At 36.9% G+C, this 18,938-nt stretch overlaps 1 protein-coding gene across 1 annotated transcript in view; it reads right to left on the bottom strand.

Moving 5' to 3' along the window:
• The window catches only part of LOC137625260 (putative neural-cadherin 2), an 81,559-nt gene that overhangs the window by 31,518 nt on the left and 31,103 nt on the right, over positions 1-18,938 (bottom strand). The window contains exon 11 of the mRNA XM_068356056.1: positions 539-728. Within this exon, the coding sequence (XP_068212157.1) occupies positions 539-728 (190 nt within the window). The remainder of the gene's footprint in view (positions 1-538; positions 729-18,938) is intronic.

Raw genomic sequence — 18,938 nt, 5'->3', positions numbered from 1 at the left:
AGTATTGAATTAAAAGCTCAAGATTGAGACAACTGGCGAAATCTAACCGAGGCCCTTTGCTTCAATAGGCGTAAGAGGAGATGATGATGTAAGGTAAGCTTCGTTGGTTAAAATTTTGGAAATTTAGATTCTTTCATGTATTTCTTTAAAAGAAATAAGGTCATTTCTTTTATATATTGATATACTGTAACAACTTTAAATAGGTGGAAAAGGAAACTGGGTCTTCCAACTCTCCTAGTGCCTTGTGGAGCCCAGCTGAACGTTTGGTGATCTAATCTCTCTTGGGGAGTGCGAAGAGCATGCCCAAACCATCTCCATCTACCCTTCACCCTGATCTCATTCACATATGGCACTCGAATAATCTCTCTTATAGTTTCATTTCTGATCCTGTCCTGCCATTTAACTCACCATATTCTTCTGAGGGCTTTGTTCTCAAATCTACTAAATCTGTTGGATATTGTTTCATTGTTATACCGCGACTCATGTCCAAACAGTAACAACGATCTCACTAAACTGATATAATGCATTTTCAACTCACCCACAGTGATAACTCCTCCAGGTGTCTATACAGGTAAGAGGCGCCCTACAGGAGACGTTAGTACAAGCGGGAGGAGCCCTACAACCCCTTTCGACTCCCTTGAACATGCTGGCTTGTCCCCAGGGCGTCCCGTTGACGGCAGGAGGCAGGGGGACGCTCTTACCGGAGATCCTGACGTCGTCGATACATCCTGCAGGAGAAGAAGGAGATATAAATCAAATTTAGGAATATTGATCCTTGGGAGTTCAAACATGTCTCTTTTTTATAGTTTATGATTGAAAGTTATATGCTGTTACTGTTGTTAAATTATGTTCTTTTAATTGTTCATTACTTATCTTGATAATAGTTTATTTATATAATTATTTCCTTTCATCACTAGGCTACTTTTTCCAGCTATGCTGTAGCTTAGCCAATTGTAATAGCAATAATAACTAGAGAGGCACTCAGTACAGCGCATACCTACCCCGCAGCCACATATTTCTCGACCTTGACCTTTGACCTTAACATGTATTAATTGGCGTGGATCTTCATAGACTCAAATATGAGCCAAGTTTGAAGCCGCTGTGACAACGATGTCCAAACATACGACTGATTACGTGAATTGGACATTTTGCTTGACCGTGACCTTTACCTTGACCTTCCAAAATTAAATCATTTCCAGCTTTTTACATAAAGTTTAATCCCTGCTAGTTCCATTACTCTACGATTATAATAATAATAATAATAATAATAATAATAATAATAATAATAATAATAATAATAATAATAATAATAACAATAATAATACGTCAATTTTTATCCTTTATGACAGTTGACTCGTAAATAGTGATATGAATCATTACATAAAATTATCAATTAATTGAGTCTAAACATTACAGATTTTTTAATCAGGCAAAGCATATTGATCTGCTCTGCTATTACTTACACACACACACACACACACACACACACACACACACACACACACACACACAGCGCGTGCGCACGCACACACACACATATACTGAATATATGTATGTATATATATATATATATATATATATATATATATATACACACATACATATATATATATATATATATATATATATATATATATATATATATATATATATATATATATATACATACATATATATATATATATATATATATATATATATATACATACATATATATGTATATATATTATTATTATTATTATTATTATTACTATCAAAACCCAAGCTACAACCTTAGTTGGAAAAGCAAGATGCTATAAGCCCAAGGGCTCCAACATGGAAAAATAGCCCAGAGAGAAAAGGAAATAAGGAAAGAGATAAGATACAAGAGAAGTAATAAATGATGAAAATAAAATATTTTAAGAACAGTAACAACATTAAATTAGATCTTTTATAAATAAACAATAAAAACTTCAAAACAAACAAGAGGAAAAGAAATAAGGTAAAACAACGTGCCAAAGTGTACCTCAAGCAAGAGAACCCTAATCAAAGGCAATGGAAGGCCATAGTACAGAGGCTATGGCACTACCCAAGACTAGAGAACAATGGTTTACTTTTGGAGTTTCCTTCTCCTAGAAGAGCTGCTTTCCATAGCTAAAGAGTCTCTTCTACCCTTACCAAGAGGAAAGTAGCCACTGAACAATGACATTGCATTAGTTAACTCTTTGAACAAGGAAGAATTGTTTGGTATTCCCAGTGTTGTCAGGTGTGTTAGGACAGAGGAGAAGGTGGAAAGAATAGGTCAGACTATTCGGTGTATGTGTAAGCATAGATTAAATGAGTCGTAACCAGAGACAGGGATCCAATGTAGTACTGTCTGACCAGTTAATGGACCCAATAACTCCCTAGCGATAGTATCTCAGCGGGTGGCTGGTGCCTTAGCCAACCTACTACCTATATATATATATATATATATATATATATATATATATATATATATATATATATACATATACATATATATATATACATATACATATACATATATATATATATATATATATATATATATATATATATATATCAAACATCCTGACAATTTCTCTGTTCATTTTATTTTAGTAGTTATGCACACAAAAAAAATCTTAATCCTAGTGTATGTGCGAACTCTTGACTCCAACATTCATAATTCATGTCTCCGAGCGCTTTGCCACACGAGCAACATTACTATTCGTTTCCAGAGGCCGTGTAGTAGTGTTTTAACCCAAATATCTAACAAACCGGCATATGAATTTCCATGAAACTACAGCAATGAATGTTTCAAACATTGGCCTAATTTTTGGTGGTACAATGAATTGAAAGATGTGCTTAATTAACCCGTTTACTCTTAGAAAAAAGAGGAACTTCTTCCCTTCCTTCAGAGCGTTTCGAAGAAGTGTTACTTAATCACGTAACTGTGACGCAGAGGTTCCCCCAAACCTCCTTCGGTGTTTACACCCATGGCTATCCTAGTACTCCCCCCCCCCTTCCTATTTGCCTTCTTTCCTTCATTCCCATTGTTATTAGGCTACTGAGTAAATCCCTGTTAGGAAAGGCTGTGTACTGCACATATAAAATGAGCCGGAAGGGCAAAAAAATATTTTATGGTGGTAGATGATGATTATATGGTTAACACAAATTATCTAACATAATAGAAGAGTTTTAAAACAGGGGTGTGGAATCGCACTGAGAGATATTCTACTCGGACTCCTACAAATTTTAGATTTGCTACTAAAAAATAAAATAAAATAAAAGAATAAAATAAAAACATTAGTAGAAATCGAAATACAATTTTTTTCCTTGAGAGTTATGATGAGTAAAATGTATAAGTGTCCATTACTTGTTTTTTTTTTGTTTTTTTTTTCATTCCTCATAAATCTATGGTTTCCAGCAATTGGTGATAACATTATTTTGGAAAAGCAAAGCCAATGAATACTTTGATACGAGTATATCAGCTTGACATGTAGACAAGGTCAATGGATTTCTCAAAGTAAGGTTGATTGGTTCATTAATTGAAGTCTGGTATAATTCCAGTGACGAAGTCGCAATGATATTTGTCACATACCTTTAAAGTAACAAAAATAGGTACTGGTACTTATAACGTAAATAAATATATAAAACTATAGGTTGAAATATAATAAATCTTATGTATGTATGAACACACACACACACACACACACACATATATACATATATATATATATATATATATATATATATATATATATATACATATATATATATATATATATACACATATATATATATATATATATATATATATACATATATATATATATATATATATATATATATATATATATGATTTCAAAATTTATCAAATGGCCGATGTCAATGCCCTTATATGAAACATCTTTTAGAAGTCTACCTTCTAAGGAATTCAAGCTACACTCTGGTGAAATTGATATGATAAATTATATCAAACAATGCTCTCTGTCATTTTCTTCCTAGCAATTGATGTAATCGAGTAACCTGTGTTGTATGAAAGAATGAGTCCTACGGCTTAACCTAAAGAAAACTATATTTCTATTGCTTTACCAACACTCGCTTGAAGTGTGAAGTGTAGGGTTAGCATGGCTTCTTTCGTCTCCTGTCATAAGTCTCATTCTTGATCTTCAATGTAGTGAGTGGGTAAGATATAAAAACGTTGGTCTTGTGTTTAGGTAAAGTCTAAAGTCACGAATCACATTACCAGGTATGCTGAACATTTACTGACAAAGAATTTCGTATTGCTTGGGGTAGGTCATATTACAATTATCTATGGAGTTAAACAGGCGTTTAACAATTCGGGGGATGGGAGGTACAGGGGAGGAAACGTTATAACAAACGTCACTGAGGGACGTCATCACTTTTGCGAATATGTGGGTGGCTAAGACTGGCTTTAGCCTCATTTTCTTAAGTGAAAAAGTTAATGAAACGTAATTGGCAATGCACAGTATTTCCCAAAATTAGGTCATTGTATGAAAGCGCTCCCTGCTTTGATATCATGGAAATACATCAGTTATTTTAGGAGTTATTTAAAAAAAAACACTATTACACGGCTTCTGGAAACGATAGTAGTATCGCATTACAGTAACTCATTTGTATCCCCGATCTCTGTAACACGACAAGAGGGAAAAATAAACATTAATTCAGTAGCACTTAATACCAGCATTCTGTATTTCTCTGTAATATTATATTACCAAAGGAAGATTTCTATTTTTATTTTTTTTTGTCTCGAAAGATTAGAATTTTATCTCTGGGTATTAAATTCCCTCTTTAGATAACTCTATATTATGATATTGTAATCTACCCTGTTAGGTTAAATCCAACATATTCCGAGCATAGAGCGAAATAGCAAAGTCTCACTAATTCGAGCTAAATTGGCCCATGCAAAAATAGTGTGAATTCTGCATTCCTTATTCAAGGGGATTTCTCATTATTTTAAATGTTACTAATTTCAAATCTTCTCCTGTCCTTTCACTTATTTCCTGGCAGTAATTTTTCTACTATTCATATACATACATACATACATATATAAAATATATATATATATATATATATATATATATATATATATATACATATATATACATATATATATATATATATATATATATATAAAGGAAAAAAATGCTGCCATGAAATAAGTGAAAGGCCAGGAGAGAGGGGGAGCCTTACTTATTTTTTTTTTTTGGGGGGGGGGGTTCCCCCAGGTCCCTCAGTGTGAGGCACCTTGTATATCCACCAGAGAGTTGCTAATGCATCTTCCGGTGTATTTTGCATATTCCAGTCTTGGATGGTCTGGGATGCATCTTAGGTATTTATCGAGCTTATTCTTAAACACATCTACGCTCACTCCTGATATGTTTCTTAGATGAGCTGCCAGCACATTAAATAGTCGCTGCATTATCGATGCTTGTGCGTAGTGGATTAATGTCCTGTGCGCCTTCCTTAGTTTTCCTGGTATATTTTTTGGCACTATTAATCTACCTCGGCTTGCTCTTTCTGATATTTTTTAGCTCCATGATGTTTTCAGTAATTCCTTCTACTTGCTTCCATGCTTGTATTATCATGTAGCGTTCTCTTCTCCTTTCTAGACTGTATAGTTTTAAAATTTGCAGTCTTTCCCAGTAGTCAAGGTCCTTAACTTCTTCTATTCTAGCAGTATAGGACTTTTGTACACTCTCTATTTGTGCAATATCCTTTTGGTAGTGTGGGTACCATATCACATTGCAGTACTCGAGTGTACTACGTACATAAGTTTTGTAAAGCATAATCATGTGTTCAGCTTTTCTTGTTTTAAAGTGTCTGAATAACATTCCCATTTTTGCTTTACAGTTAGCCAACAGTGTTGCTATTTGGTCGTTGCATAACATATTCCTATTTAACATTACACCAAGTTCTTTAATTGCTTCCTTGTTTGTGATTGTCTCGTTGTAGCGGGATGTCAACAAAACAACCCCCCCACACCCTTAATCACTCTTACTTCCAAAATATCCCACAACACAAACTTTCCCCTTACTTTACTTTAAAACTGGACTCTTGGACAAAAGGAAAATGAAAACAAAACATAGCCTTAAAATTATATTCACCGCAACCAAAAGCAAAAAAAATTCTGCATTCAAAATAAGCTTAACATATAAACCACCAACAACCAAAATAATTACACGTAAAACAAATCATTAAATTCATAAATATACCAAAAAAAACCGTATCACCATTCAAATAAAAAAACCCCTAACAAACTTAATACTAAACCGCACACCAACTCAAAATATGTGTTTATATATATTACGACACCAACACTGTCGCCACACACAAGCCGAACTGTCCTTTCACGGCAAACTACCACTACAGTTTATGGTAACCGAAGAGTTCTTAATTTGCCATAACGGCCTCAACTCCTTGAGTCACAGGTGTCAGTATCATCATCATCATCATCATCGTCATCTTACACAATCTTTATAAACAGTAATCCAAACGGAAAATCCTTCAAACGGGCTGGGTCATTATGGCATCAAAATCAAGGAAATCGTTCAGTGCAATCAAATCGTAATCCTAATCGTAGTCCAGGTCATCAACGGTTGCGTAATCCAAGAGCAGTCTTAAAACAATCTAATACAGGCCAGGTCGTCAACAAACAAATTTACATTCAAGAAAACCTCTCCAAAGGAGGAATCGCGGCTCAGAATATAAAAAAAGCTTCACAGCCGGCTTTCGAAGAGCAAAAAAAAATACACAGCCGACTCCTACTATCGTTCGATATCCAATGCTTTCGCCCAAAACATTCATCACCACCCTATCCTAGCTAAAAAAGTAAACAAACAACCTCAATTATACCAACAATCTTTCCAACTTCAAACAATCATTCGCTAATTACCCTTTTTTCTTCAGCGCGCACCGCGGACACACAAACACACGCACACACAACCACACATAGCCTACTCTCTTGCGCACCGCGCGATCTAGCAAACTAAAGCAAATTAAATTCTTTCTTTCTTTCTTTCTTTCTTTTTCTTTTTCTCTCTCTCTCTCTCTCTCTCTCTCTCTCTCTCTCTCTCTCTCACAAAACTATGCAAATAAACACTTTCTTTCTTTCTCTCTCTCTCTCTCTCACAAAACTAAGCAAATAAACGCTTTCTTTCTCTTGCGGTTTGACAAAACTAAGTAAATAAACACCCACACTCACTCACTCACTCTCTCTCTCTCTCTCTCTCTCTCTCCTCTCTCTCTCTCTCTCTCTCTCTCTCTCTCTCTCTCTCTCTCTCTTTAATGACAAAGCTATAGCAAATAAAATGTCTCAATTTAACAATACTAAAACAACTCTCTCTCTCTCTCTCTCTCTCTCTCTCTCTCTCTCTCCTCTCCTCTCTCTCTCTCTCTCTGAGACAAACTAAAGCCAATACTGTAAACAATTTCTCTCTCTCTCTCTCTCTCTCTCTCTCTCTCTCTCTCTCTCTCTCTCTCTCTCTCTCTCTCTCTCTCTCTCCTGATTTGGCAAAAAAAAAAAATTAAATTAAAATTAATCCTCCACATTCCTCCCCCCTTACTTTGCCAAATCCTCACACAACACTTACCTATTTTCTTATTACCCAGTCGCAGTCTGGAACAGGGCCTCGGCTTCGGGTAACTGGGCCTTCATATACCTGCACTCTCTCATTCACTTCTTCCATGTCGTTTTCATTCAACGTACTATTACTATTCCCGTCTATGCTCTGCTCGTCTAAGATATCATTCACTATTTCATCTACCTCAGTTTCATCTGGCCCGAAAATCCCACTAATTTCTGTCAACAATTCATCCATTACATCTAAACCATTTTCTACTTTAACAAAAGAATCATTCATACTGCTTATCTTTCTCCTATCTTTCATTCTCGTGTCCGTCATACGTTCTCTTGCCTCATCTAACGAAAAACCACACACACTATAAGTATCATTCATACTCATCCAAGTTTCATCTGTATTAATACATTTATCTTCCATACTCACCTGTACATTTACACCCTTGTCCTGCTTATTCTGATTCCCGCCTACAACAACAAAATTTTCCCGCCTTTTATCCCCAGTAAAATTCTCAGACTTCTTTTTCCTTCCATACTCTACTAACACCAATTGCTTATCTTCTAAACCTAATGCCTCACACATACTCGGTTCATACTTGTTCGTTTTAAGCCATTTAGTCATACCATTCTCCTGAATATATCTTGGTACCTCCTTCCATTTCCGCAACTGATTGTGGTGTGCCCTAACCTTTTCCACACTACCATCCACACTTACTTTACCTAAAACATAACTCAACCCACTAGAACCAACATCTAACACCTCATATGGACCTTCAAACTTATCACGTACCTTATTGACATTCATTCTTCCCTTTTCAATTACTTCTTTCAACACTTTCTCTCCCACTTTGTAGCTTTCAAATCTCTCATTTGCTTTCTTCCAAACATCTCTATCATTCTCGGACACACTCAATCTCGGTCTTACTATCTTTTCAAAATTCAACACAAACTTACACGAGACATACCAGTACTCTTGTGCACCGTCGCATTATACGCCCACAACGCACGCCCAACATATAAATCCCAATCATTATCACATGTACTCATCATCCGCAAAATTTCTGTCAAAGTTCTTACAGTCCTTTCAGCCAAACCATTCGCACTCGGCATATACGGAGTCGAATACACGTGTTCAATGCCCCATTCTCTTAACATCTGCTCAAACTCCCATCCAACAAACTCCGGACCATTGTCACTTAACATTTTCGCAGGCTTACACACACTCATCGGCAACATCACTTGACTTACCATTCTCGCTACAGTCTCACTTCTTTTATTCTTGATGGGTACGGCATACGCAAACTTGCTCATATGATCGACCATGACAATCATTCCCACATGTCTTCTCGCAGTCACAGGCAACGAAACACAATCAATCACAAACATCTCAAATGGCTCTTTCATACGTAATCTCAGAACAGGCGGACTTGCATGCATGCTCTGATACTTTCCCTTCTGACAATCCTCACAAGTAGTCGCTACATCCCTACAAATTTGACTCAACCCAGGCGTAAACAACCTCTCTCGCATGCATTCCCACAATTTATTCTTCCCCATATGCCCATACCTGTCATGCACTACCATACACATACCCACAGCTGCATGCATTGGAAATACAGGAACATATATATCTTCATCCATTCCCCTATGCAAAAAATACACAATATTCTTACAAACAATAAATCTTTTAACAACTTTCTTATACGCTTCCAAATCACACGGCCATTCTTCCACCCTAATACCATTTAAAATACATTCACGTAACCTATTTATCTCTAAAACATTCACCTTGCATTTCTTCCACCTCCTCTTTGCTCAACAAATCATCTTCACTTTTTGCAATATCAATCATGCCAACAAAATTCGCCATGAATACACTATTATCCTCAATTACTATTAACTTGCAGCCATACTTTGAAAGCAAACCCTTACCAACATCAACTGACACATGGTGCAACCTCAAAAAATCTATTCCCATCAAAAAACAACTAGGCATTTCATTCTCTCCCATTACAATAAAATTATGTTCAACTTCCATACTCCCTAGTTTCACCTTCAACCTCACTTCTTCCCAAACAAGTAAACTTCCTTGACCTATTCCATGAATTCTCACACTCGTACACTGTCTTTTCACTTCCCAATTGTACCTCTCAATTTCCCTGATAACCAACTCATTTACTAATGACACTTGAGCACCCGTATCAATAAACTACAATATTCATTCTCATTTATATTCACATATGTCATCATCCTTCCTTTTACACCATGCATACATACATTTACTCTCCTTTCAATTCTGTCGCTCACTTCACCAATATGTTCATCATCATATTCACTGTCCTCTATACCGTCATATCTTAGGTTAAGGTCACTTGCACCATTATCCTTCTCACTCAACAATTTGCAACATTCCTCCTTACATTGAATCCTCAAAATATATTCCCTATCATTCTCCTTATATGCCCTATATTCCATCGGTCGATTCCATCCAAAATACAAATACACAGTTACACCATACAACATACTTACCACCATTATATCCTTGATAATACTTCCCCTTCTAGTACGCTACTCTCCTCCTCATATACCATTTCTTTTGACACTTCATTCATCACCCTTCTTTAAGCTCGCTTACACTACCTGGTATTTCCGTATCTAACCCCTCTTGTATTAACTTACTTAAACCCATTAGGATACACTTATATACCATATCTTCCCCTTCACAACTCTGTTCCACAACTAAACCTTCAGGCAACCTTTCAGAATTCTGATTACTCTCTTTATCTTCCATCCTCCCATGCATCCTCGACATCGCATCCGCTATCACATTCTTATTTCCCGGTACATATTCTAACCTAAAATCAAATTCATTCAAATCCTCTATGGTCCTAGCAACCCTTGCATTCACACACTCTTTCCTTATCATGTACACTAGGGGCTGATGGTCAGTACGCACAATGAATTTTACACCATACAAAAATACTTTCAATGCTTTCACACAAAATCGTATTGCAGCCAATTCCCTGTCAATCGTCGAATACTTCCGCTCAGCTTTATTAAACGCTTTACTAACATACGCTATTACTCTCAATTGCTCTTCTCCATTTACTCTCTGCATTTGAACCAAACAACCACCCATACTAACCCCACTCGCATCCGTATACAACTCTAGCATATTCGCATTTTCACTGTAGTCTGGAAATGCCAAAGTGACGTCTTTCGCGGCCTCTTCCTTCAACCTTTCAAATGCTTCTATCATCCGATCATCCCATTTTAATTTTGTACTATTCCTTTTACCCGTCCATTCATTCAAAGGCTTCCCTATACCTGAACAATCTCTAACAAACTTGCGCCCAAACTCAACCAAACCAAGAAAACCTCGCAACTCACGCACAGTCCGGGGACGTGGAAATTCTCGCACCTTATTCACAAACTTGTCACTCTTCCTTATACCAGATTCACCCACTACATGCCCAAGAAATTCCACCTCCCTGGACAACCATGTACACTTCTCAAGCTTAATTTTCACACCAACTTCAATTAACCGCATCAACACTGCCTCAAGCAACCGCATATGTTCCTCAACAGTCTCGCTCGCAATCAGAATATCATCTATAAAAACAGTCACCTTCTGTCTATCAAACCCAGCCAAAACTACATTCATTGCTCTTTGGAAGGCAGCAGGCGCATTAGCAAGACCAAAACTCAACCTTTAAATTGAAAGTGACAATTCGTACTTGAAAATGCGGTAATGGGCCTGCTCCCCTCTGCCAGAGGCATCTGATAATAGCCCCGCACCAAATCTAATTTAGTAAAAACTTTCATTCCATGCATCTTATAAACACAATCAGACACCACATTCATTGGAAAACGTTCTTTAACAGTCACCTCATTCACCTTCCTATAATCAATACACATACGTAAACTTCCATCAGGCTTTCGTACAGGGACAATAGGGCTATTCCAGGCACTCTCACTCCTTTCTATTACACCCATACGCTCTAATTCCTGACACTGCTCCTCTATCTCCTTGGCAATAGGCGGAGAAAAATGCCTGGGACGCTGATATATGGGGGTATCATCACTGAGAACTATTTTAAATTCTGGCAGGTCTGACCCCCCACAATCATCGTCACCGAGACTCACAACTCTCCGCTTATCCCATAACATCTTAAGCAATCGTTCCCTTTCGACCTCACTTATACTCTCATCTAACTTAATTCTTCCTTTCAACGTATCGTAATCCCAATCGTCATCGTTCTTTACCTTACCAGACATCACCTGTCTCGCCTTAACATATCTTCCATCCTCTACATTAATCAGTGTATACATACATCCCATGAAATCGCCTTCACGTATTCCACGTACTCTCTTCCTCCTAACACTCTGCAACAACCTTACATACACCTTGGGTTCTTGCATATTCATAACACCATCATATATATACGCACTCGTTTTCACCAAATTACCTGCTTCCATACCTTCCACTACATATTCATCCTTGTCACTATTTGAAATTCCCAGACTGCTCGGCCATGCAACTTTTACACTAATAACCTCACCTTTCTTACCCGATAACTTTACACTTTCCTTTGCTACCAACGGCACTCCCTTCCACACCTTCGTACTCACTCTGCCGTCTTCCTTTAAATAAAATTCCCCACAAATATTACCTTTAACCTTTATTTCAATCATATTCACACTTGGATGTACAATCATACCACATTTTTTTCAAAAATTTATACCCAAGCAGTACGTCATATTTCTCATTCGCTCCCTCGACCACGTAAAAATCATTATCCTCCATCATCAACCCCCCAATCATAACATTTTCCCGCAACTTTCCTTGCACAGGCATACGCAAATTACCAATACCTTTTACTTCACCCTTACATCCCTTAAATTCACAAACCTCTTTTACCTTATCATATGCATTCCTAAACATTAAATTGACACCACAACCAGTATCAATCAAACCAACCAACTCTACACCATTAAAAATCAATTTCACACTCATGCAATCATGTGCTCTTTCTCCCATCACATCTTCATGCAATAAACCCTCACGAACATGCATCACATTCACTCCCCACACACACGAGGACTCACCCAGCTGAACCCTCTGATTAATTAGTTTCCCGAACATCCTGGCTGACTTGATCCCTTATTCCTACAAACCCTAGCTACATGCCCATCTGCACCACATTCAGTACACTTACCCCGTGGCTCCTTGCACATTCTAGCATAATGACCATCCTTACCACAATTACCACAAATTACATTCATACGATTATTACGGCATCCACTCGCTATGTGTCCAGTCATACCACACCGATAACACTTAACCACTTTCTCTTTCTTACAGTCGCTAATACGATGCCCTGTCTCTCCACACCCGAAACATGCTCCTAATGCCCATCTACACTCGTTCTTTTTATGTCCTACCTTCCCACACCTATAACACCTCTCTTCACGGATACCACTACCTAACCTAACTTGCTGCGTACTAGCACTTCTATCTCTCCAAACTTGATTTCCCTGTCTAAACCCGTCATTTCTCGGCATAGGTATTCCTACATTACTCACCCTAACACTTCTATCTACTACACTATCAGCTACCCTCATTGGCCCTCTCATAACAGCATCTCTAAAACTACCAAATTCTGGCACACATTCCTCCATTCCAGTTCTTACACTCACAGATTTACTTTCTTTCATACACCTATCCAACTCGTAATCCTCAACTATCTCTAAAATATCATCCCAAGTCAATCTCTCTCTAGTCCACCTCATTTTCTCCTTCCGTTTCAAATTAATAAACTCACACACACTCTCTGGTACTGTACCCAAAAACTTCTTCATTAGTTCCTTATTTTCATTTATTCCTTCGTCCCCATACTTCTTTCTAGCCAATGTTTCTAACCGACATACATACATCGAGATTGCCTCACCCACCTTCATTCGTGCTTCATCAAAATCATTTTTTCGCTTATACCTAACACTACCTTTCATACGTTTTACCTGTTCAAATATCCTATTCTTTACACTTTCATACTCAACCTCTCCTACACTCATTATCACCCCATACATCGTCAACAAATATCCTGACAAAAATTCTCCTAACTCCCTAGCCCAAACTCTCTTACTATCCCCATACTTAGCCTGACAAAACTTTTCATATTCCCTAAAGAAGTCATATACATCCCTACTGCTATGTTCATTAAACCTTTCACACCTAGGTACCTCTCTCATAAACACTGTCTTACAAACTTCCTCTACTTCATTCTCACTACTATCTTCACTGTCTACTCCCTTCTTGTTGCCTTCTTCTTCATTTGAATACAATGAATCTAATTCTACACTCAAAGTCCTATCTTTAACTATTCCCTTCTTACCCTTTTTCTTACTTACCACCTTCACCCATTCATGATCATCCTCACTCACACCCTGACCTTTCTTCTTTTCTTTCTTCACACTATCTTTACCTTTCTTCTCAGTCTTCCTATCACCCTTCGTTCCAATCTTACTATGTCTAGGCCCTTTACTTTCAATATCACTATCACTACCTTCCCCATTATCACTTACCCTATCCTCTTCCACCATCAACCCGTTACCAGAAGCAGAAGCCACTCCTCCGACTGCACCTTCACCTATGACCGTTTTCATCATCCCCATTACTTGCCCCATCATAGCTTCCATTCGTTTCTCATTTTCTCGCATCCTCATCTCAACACCCTCTTCCACTCTCTCTACAGTTCCCTTTAACTCCCTAAGCTCCTTCTGCATCGCCGCATTCTCCCAGTTCAACCTCTCATTCTCTACTAGCAACCTCTCTTTCTCAACTATCCACATCTGCTCCCGTTCTTTATAATGCCGCAATTCCTCCTCCAAAGCCTCGTATTTACCTTCCATTTTTCTTCAACCTTAACCCTAATTCCGTCCTTCGTCAAAGAGTCCAGCTTCAATCCCACCTCTCAAGTCCCTGTTCGGGCGCCAAATTTATGTAGCGGGATGTCAACAAAACAACCCCCCCACACCCTTAATCACTCTTACTTCCAAAATATCCCACAACACAAACTTTCCCCTTACTTTACTTTAAACTGGACTCTTGGACAAAAGGAAAATGAAAACAAAACATAGCCTTAAAATTATATTCACCGCAACCAAAAGCAAAAAAAATTCTGCATTCAAAATAAGCTTAACATATAAACCACCAACAACCAAAATAATTACACGTAAAACAAATCATTAAATTCATAAATATACCAAAAAAAAACCGTATCACCATTCAAATAAAAAAACCCCTAACAAACTTAATACTAAACCGCACACCAACTCAAAATATGTGTTTATATATATTACGACACCAACACTGTCGCCACACACAAGCCGAACTGTCCTTTCACGGCAAACTACCACTACAGTTTATGGTAACCGAAGAGTTCTTAATTTGCCATAACGGCCTCAACTCCTTGAGTCACAGGTGTCAGTATCATCATCATCATCATCATCGTCATCTTACACAATCTTTATAAACAGTAATCCAAACGGAAAATCCTTCAAACGGGCTGGGTCATTATGGCATCAAAATCAAGGAAATCGTTCAGTGCAATCAAATCGTAATCCTAATCGTAGTCCAGGTCATCAACGGTTGCGTAATCCAAGAGCAGTCTTAAAACAATCTAATACAGGCCAGGTCGTCAACAAACAAATTTACATTCAAGAAAACCTCTCCAAAGGAGGAATCGCGGCTCAGAATATAAAAAAAGCTTCACAGCCGGCTTTCGAAGAGCAAAAAAAATACACAGCCGACTCCTACTATCGTTCGATATCCAATGCTTTCGCCCAAAACATTCATCACCACCCTATCCTAGCTAAAAAAGTAAACAAACAACCTCAATTATACCAACAATCTTTCCAACTTCAAACAATCATTCGCTAATTACCCTTTTTTCTTCAGCGCGCACCGCGGACACACAAACACACGCACACACAACCACACATAGCCTACTCTCTTGCGCACGCGCGATCTAGCAAACTAAAGCAAATTAAATTCTTTCTTTCTTTCTTTCTTTCTTTTTCTTTTTCTCTCTCTCTCTCTCTCTCTCTCTCTCTCTCTCTCACAAAACTATGCAAATAAACACTTTCTTTCTTTCTCTCTCTCTCTCTCTCACAAAACTAAGCAAATAAACGCTTTCTTTCTCTTGCGGTTTGACAAAACTAAGTAAATAAACACCCACACTCACTCACTCACTCTCTCTCTCTCTCTCTCTCTCTCTCTCTCTCTCTCTAATGACAAAGCTATAGCAAATAAAATGTCTCGATTTAACAATACTAAAACAACTCTCTCTCTCTCTCTCTCTCTCTCTCTCTCTCTCTCTCTCTCTCTCTCTCTCTCTCTCTGAGACAAACTAAAGCCAATACTGTAAACAATTTCTCTCTCTCTCTCTCTCTCTCTCTCTCTCTCTCTCTCTCTCTCTGATTTGGCAAAAAAAAAAAATTAAATTAAAATTAATCCTCCACATCGTTATTAGGTCCCTTGTATGCATATAACATTCCTTCTTTGTTTCCATAATTCATTGATTCGAATTTATCGGAGTTAAATACCATCCTATTTATCTCCGCCCATTCATATATTTTGTTTAGATCTCTTTGTAGTGAGTTCCTATCTTCATCACAAGTAATTTCTCTACTTATTCTTGTGTCATCGGCAAAACTTCTCACTACAGAGTTTTCAACATCACAGTCTATGTCTGAGATCATAATAACAAACAGCAGTGCAGCTAATACCGTACCTTGTGGCACGCCAGATATTACCTGAGCTTCATCCGATTTCTCGTCATTTGCAACCACTATCTGTTTTCTGTTTTGCAGGAATTCTTTTATCCATTTTCCTATCTTTCCTACAATATTATCCTTTCTCATTTTTTTCTCTAATATATTATAGTCTACCTTGTCAAAGGCTTTTTCAAAATCTAGATAGATCACATCTGTGTCTTTTTCATTTATCATATTTTTGTATATGTTTTCATAGTGTGCTATCAGTTGGGTTTGTGTACTTTTTCCGGGCACAAAACCGTGTTGACCTATATTAAACAAATTATTTTTAACCAAATGATCCATTATTTTCTTTTTTATTACCCTCTCATACACTTTCATAATATGTGATGTTAGACTAACAGGTCTATAATTGCTTGCCTCTAGTCTTGATCCACTTTTGAAGATAGGGGTTATATAAGGTAATTTATGTTTAACATATATCTCGCTCATATCTACACTTTGTCTTAGCGGTATTGCAAGCGGCTTCGCGATAGTGTTTGCAGTTTTTTTTAACAAAATCGCTGGAACTCCATCTGGTCCGGCTGCTGATCCATTTTTAATTTCGTTTATAGCCTTGACAATATCTGCTTCATTAATATCTATATCCGTTAGATATTCAACATTTTCTTCTCTCATTTCTGGTTCATTGTTCTCATTCGCAATTCTTGGCGTGAACTCACTCTTATATTTTTCTGCTAATATGTTGCATATTTCCTTTTTTTCATTCGTTAGCCGTCCTTCAATTCTTAGAGGGCCTATTTCTAATCTCCCTTTATTCATCTTTTTTGCATAGGAGTAAAGTATTTTGGGTTTTATTTTTTATATTTTGAAGTGTCCTTTCTTTTAAGTCCCTTTTTTCATTTTCTTTTGACTGTATAATCTTTTGTTCTGCATTTTCTATCTTACATTTTATTTCCATCATTTTCCACACATTTTTTTTTTTTGCAAGATTTTTCTTTCACTTTTTAATTTTCTGAAATAAGATCCTTCTTTCTCTTGGTATGCATGTCTTTTGTTTATTGTTTTTCTTCGGTACATATTTTTCAACAATTTTCTCCAGTATTTTGTACAGTATCTCCGTATTTACCTGTATATTATCACTTACAAACACATTTTTCCATTCTTTATTCAGTTCTTCATTTATTTCTGACCATTTTATATTCTTACTATAAAAATTATATTTTCCATATCCTTCCCAATGTTTTGTGCTTTGATTAATTCTGTGATCACTTGCTTTGGAATGGACTATTAATTCTATGACATTATGGTCTGAAATTCCCGTGTTATTCACTATTATTTCTTTAACATAATTCACCACATTCACAAATATTAGATCTAGGACATTTTCCTTTCTTGTTGGAATGTGGTTTATTTGTTGCATATTATGTTCTAATAGCTTATCTTGAAGCTTTTCAAATTGCCTCTTATCTTCTGCGCTACTATTACTCTTTTTTTTTATATGTATACATACAACCACTTTCTTCTATCCGTTCTTTCCAATCCACGAAAGGAAAGTTAAAATCTCCGGATAGGAGTATATTCCAGTCTTTATGGTTTCTACATATATCATCTATTTTTTCTATCATTATGTCAAACTCTTTAGTATTTGGGGGTCTGTAAACTACAATATTCACTAGTTTTTCAGATTCAAATTCTACCGCAATCAATTCACATTCTGTGTTGCTGTATTTTTCACAGACTTTTCCTTGATTTATGTCTCTTCCATATATTGCGGTTCCCCCTTGATTCCTATTTGTTCTGTCAGATCTATAAGTTTGGAAACCCTTTATCTGGTCATCACTGCCAGTCTCTTGGGAATACCATGTTTCACTTATATTTAATATATCTATTTTTTCAATTTGGGTTAGTTCTTCTAAGAACTCTATTTTCCTTTTAGAGTTACTCGTGACTAAACCCTGTGCATTCATCACTACTATGGTTTGTGTTTCATCCCCATTATTTAATATTGGTAATGACATGGATTCTCCCATGCTTCCTTCCTGTTCTGATATGATGTTCTTTTCTTCATTTCCCGGAATTCTGCCATTAAAAAATCCAAATTTTCTATTATATTTGTTCTTTCGCCTTCATATTTATTTTTGTGTGTATACCTGAAATTATCCCCGTATCTGCATCAACCCCTGGCATTATAGATGCATTCTTTGTAGTTGGGCTCTACATGTGCAGATTTGGGTTGAAAGGCCTCATATCTTGGGGTTTTTGGTGCATAGCGCGGTATATACGCGGCCTGCAGAGAGAGAGAGAGAGAGAGAGAGAGAGAGAGAGAGAGAGAGAGAGAGAGACCCTCTCATATTTTACTTCACTTTATTTCCACCCATAACAAGAAAACGTTTCGCAGTGAGTAACATTCAAAATAATGAGAAATCCCCTTGAATATCCAATGCAGAATTCACACTATTTTCGCACCTGCCAATTCAACTCGAATTAGTGAGACTTTACTATTTCGCTCTATGCTCGTAATATGTTGGATTTAACCTAACAGGGGCAGATTACAATATCATAATATAGAGTT

This window comes from Palaemon carinicauda, chromosome 32 (assembly GCF_036898095.1).
Source record: "Palaemon carinicauda isolate YSFRI2023 chromosome 32, ASM3689809v2, whole genome shotgun sequence".
Classification (NCBI taxonomy): domain Eukaryota; kingdom Metazoa; phylum Arthropoda; class Malacostraca; order Decapoda; family Palaemonidae; genus Palaemon; species Palaemon carinicauda.
The sequence above is the reverse complement of the archived record's forward strand: the minus strand, read 5'-3'. Positions and strand labels throughout refer to the sequence as shown.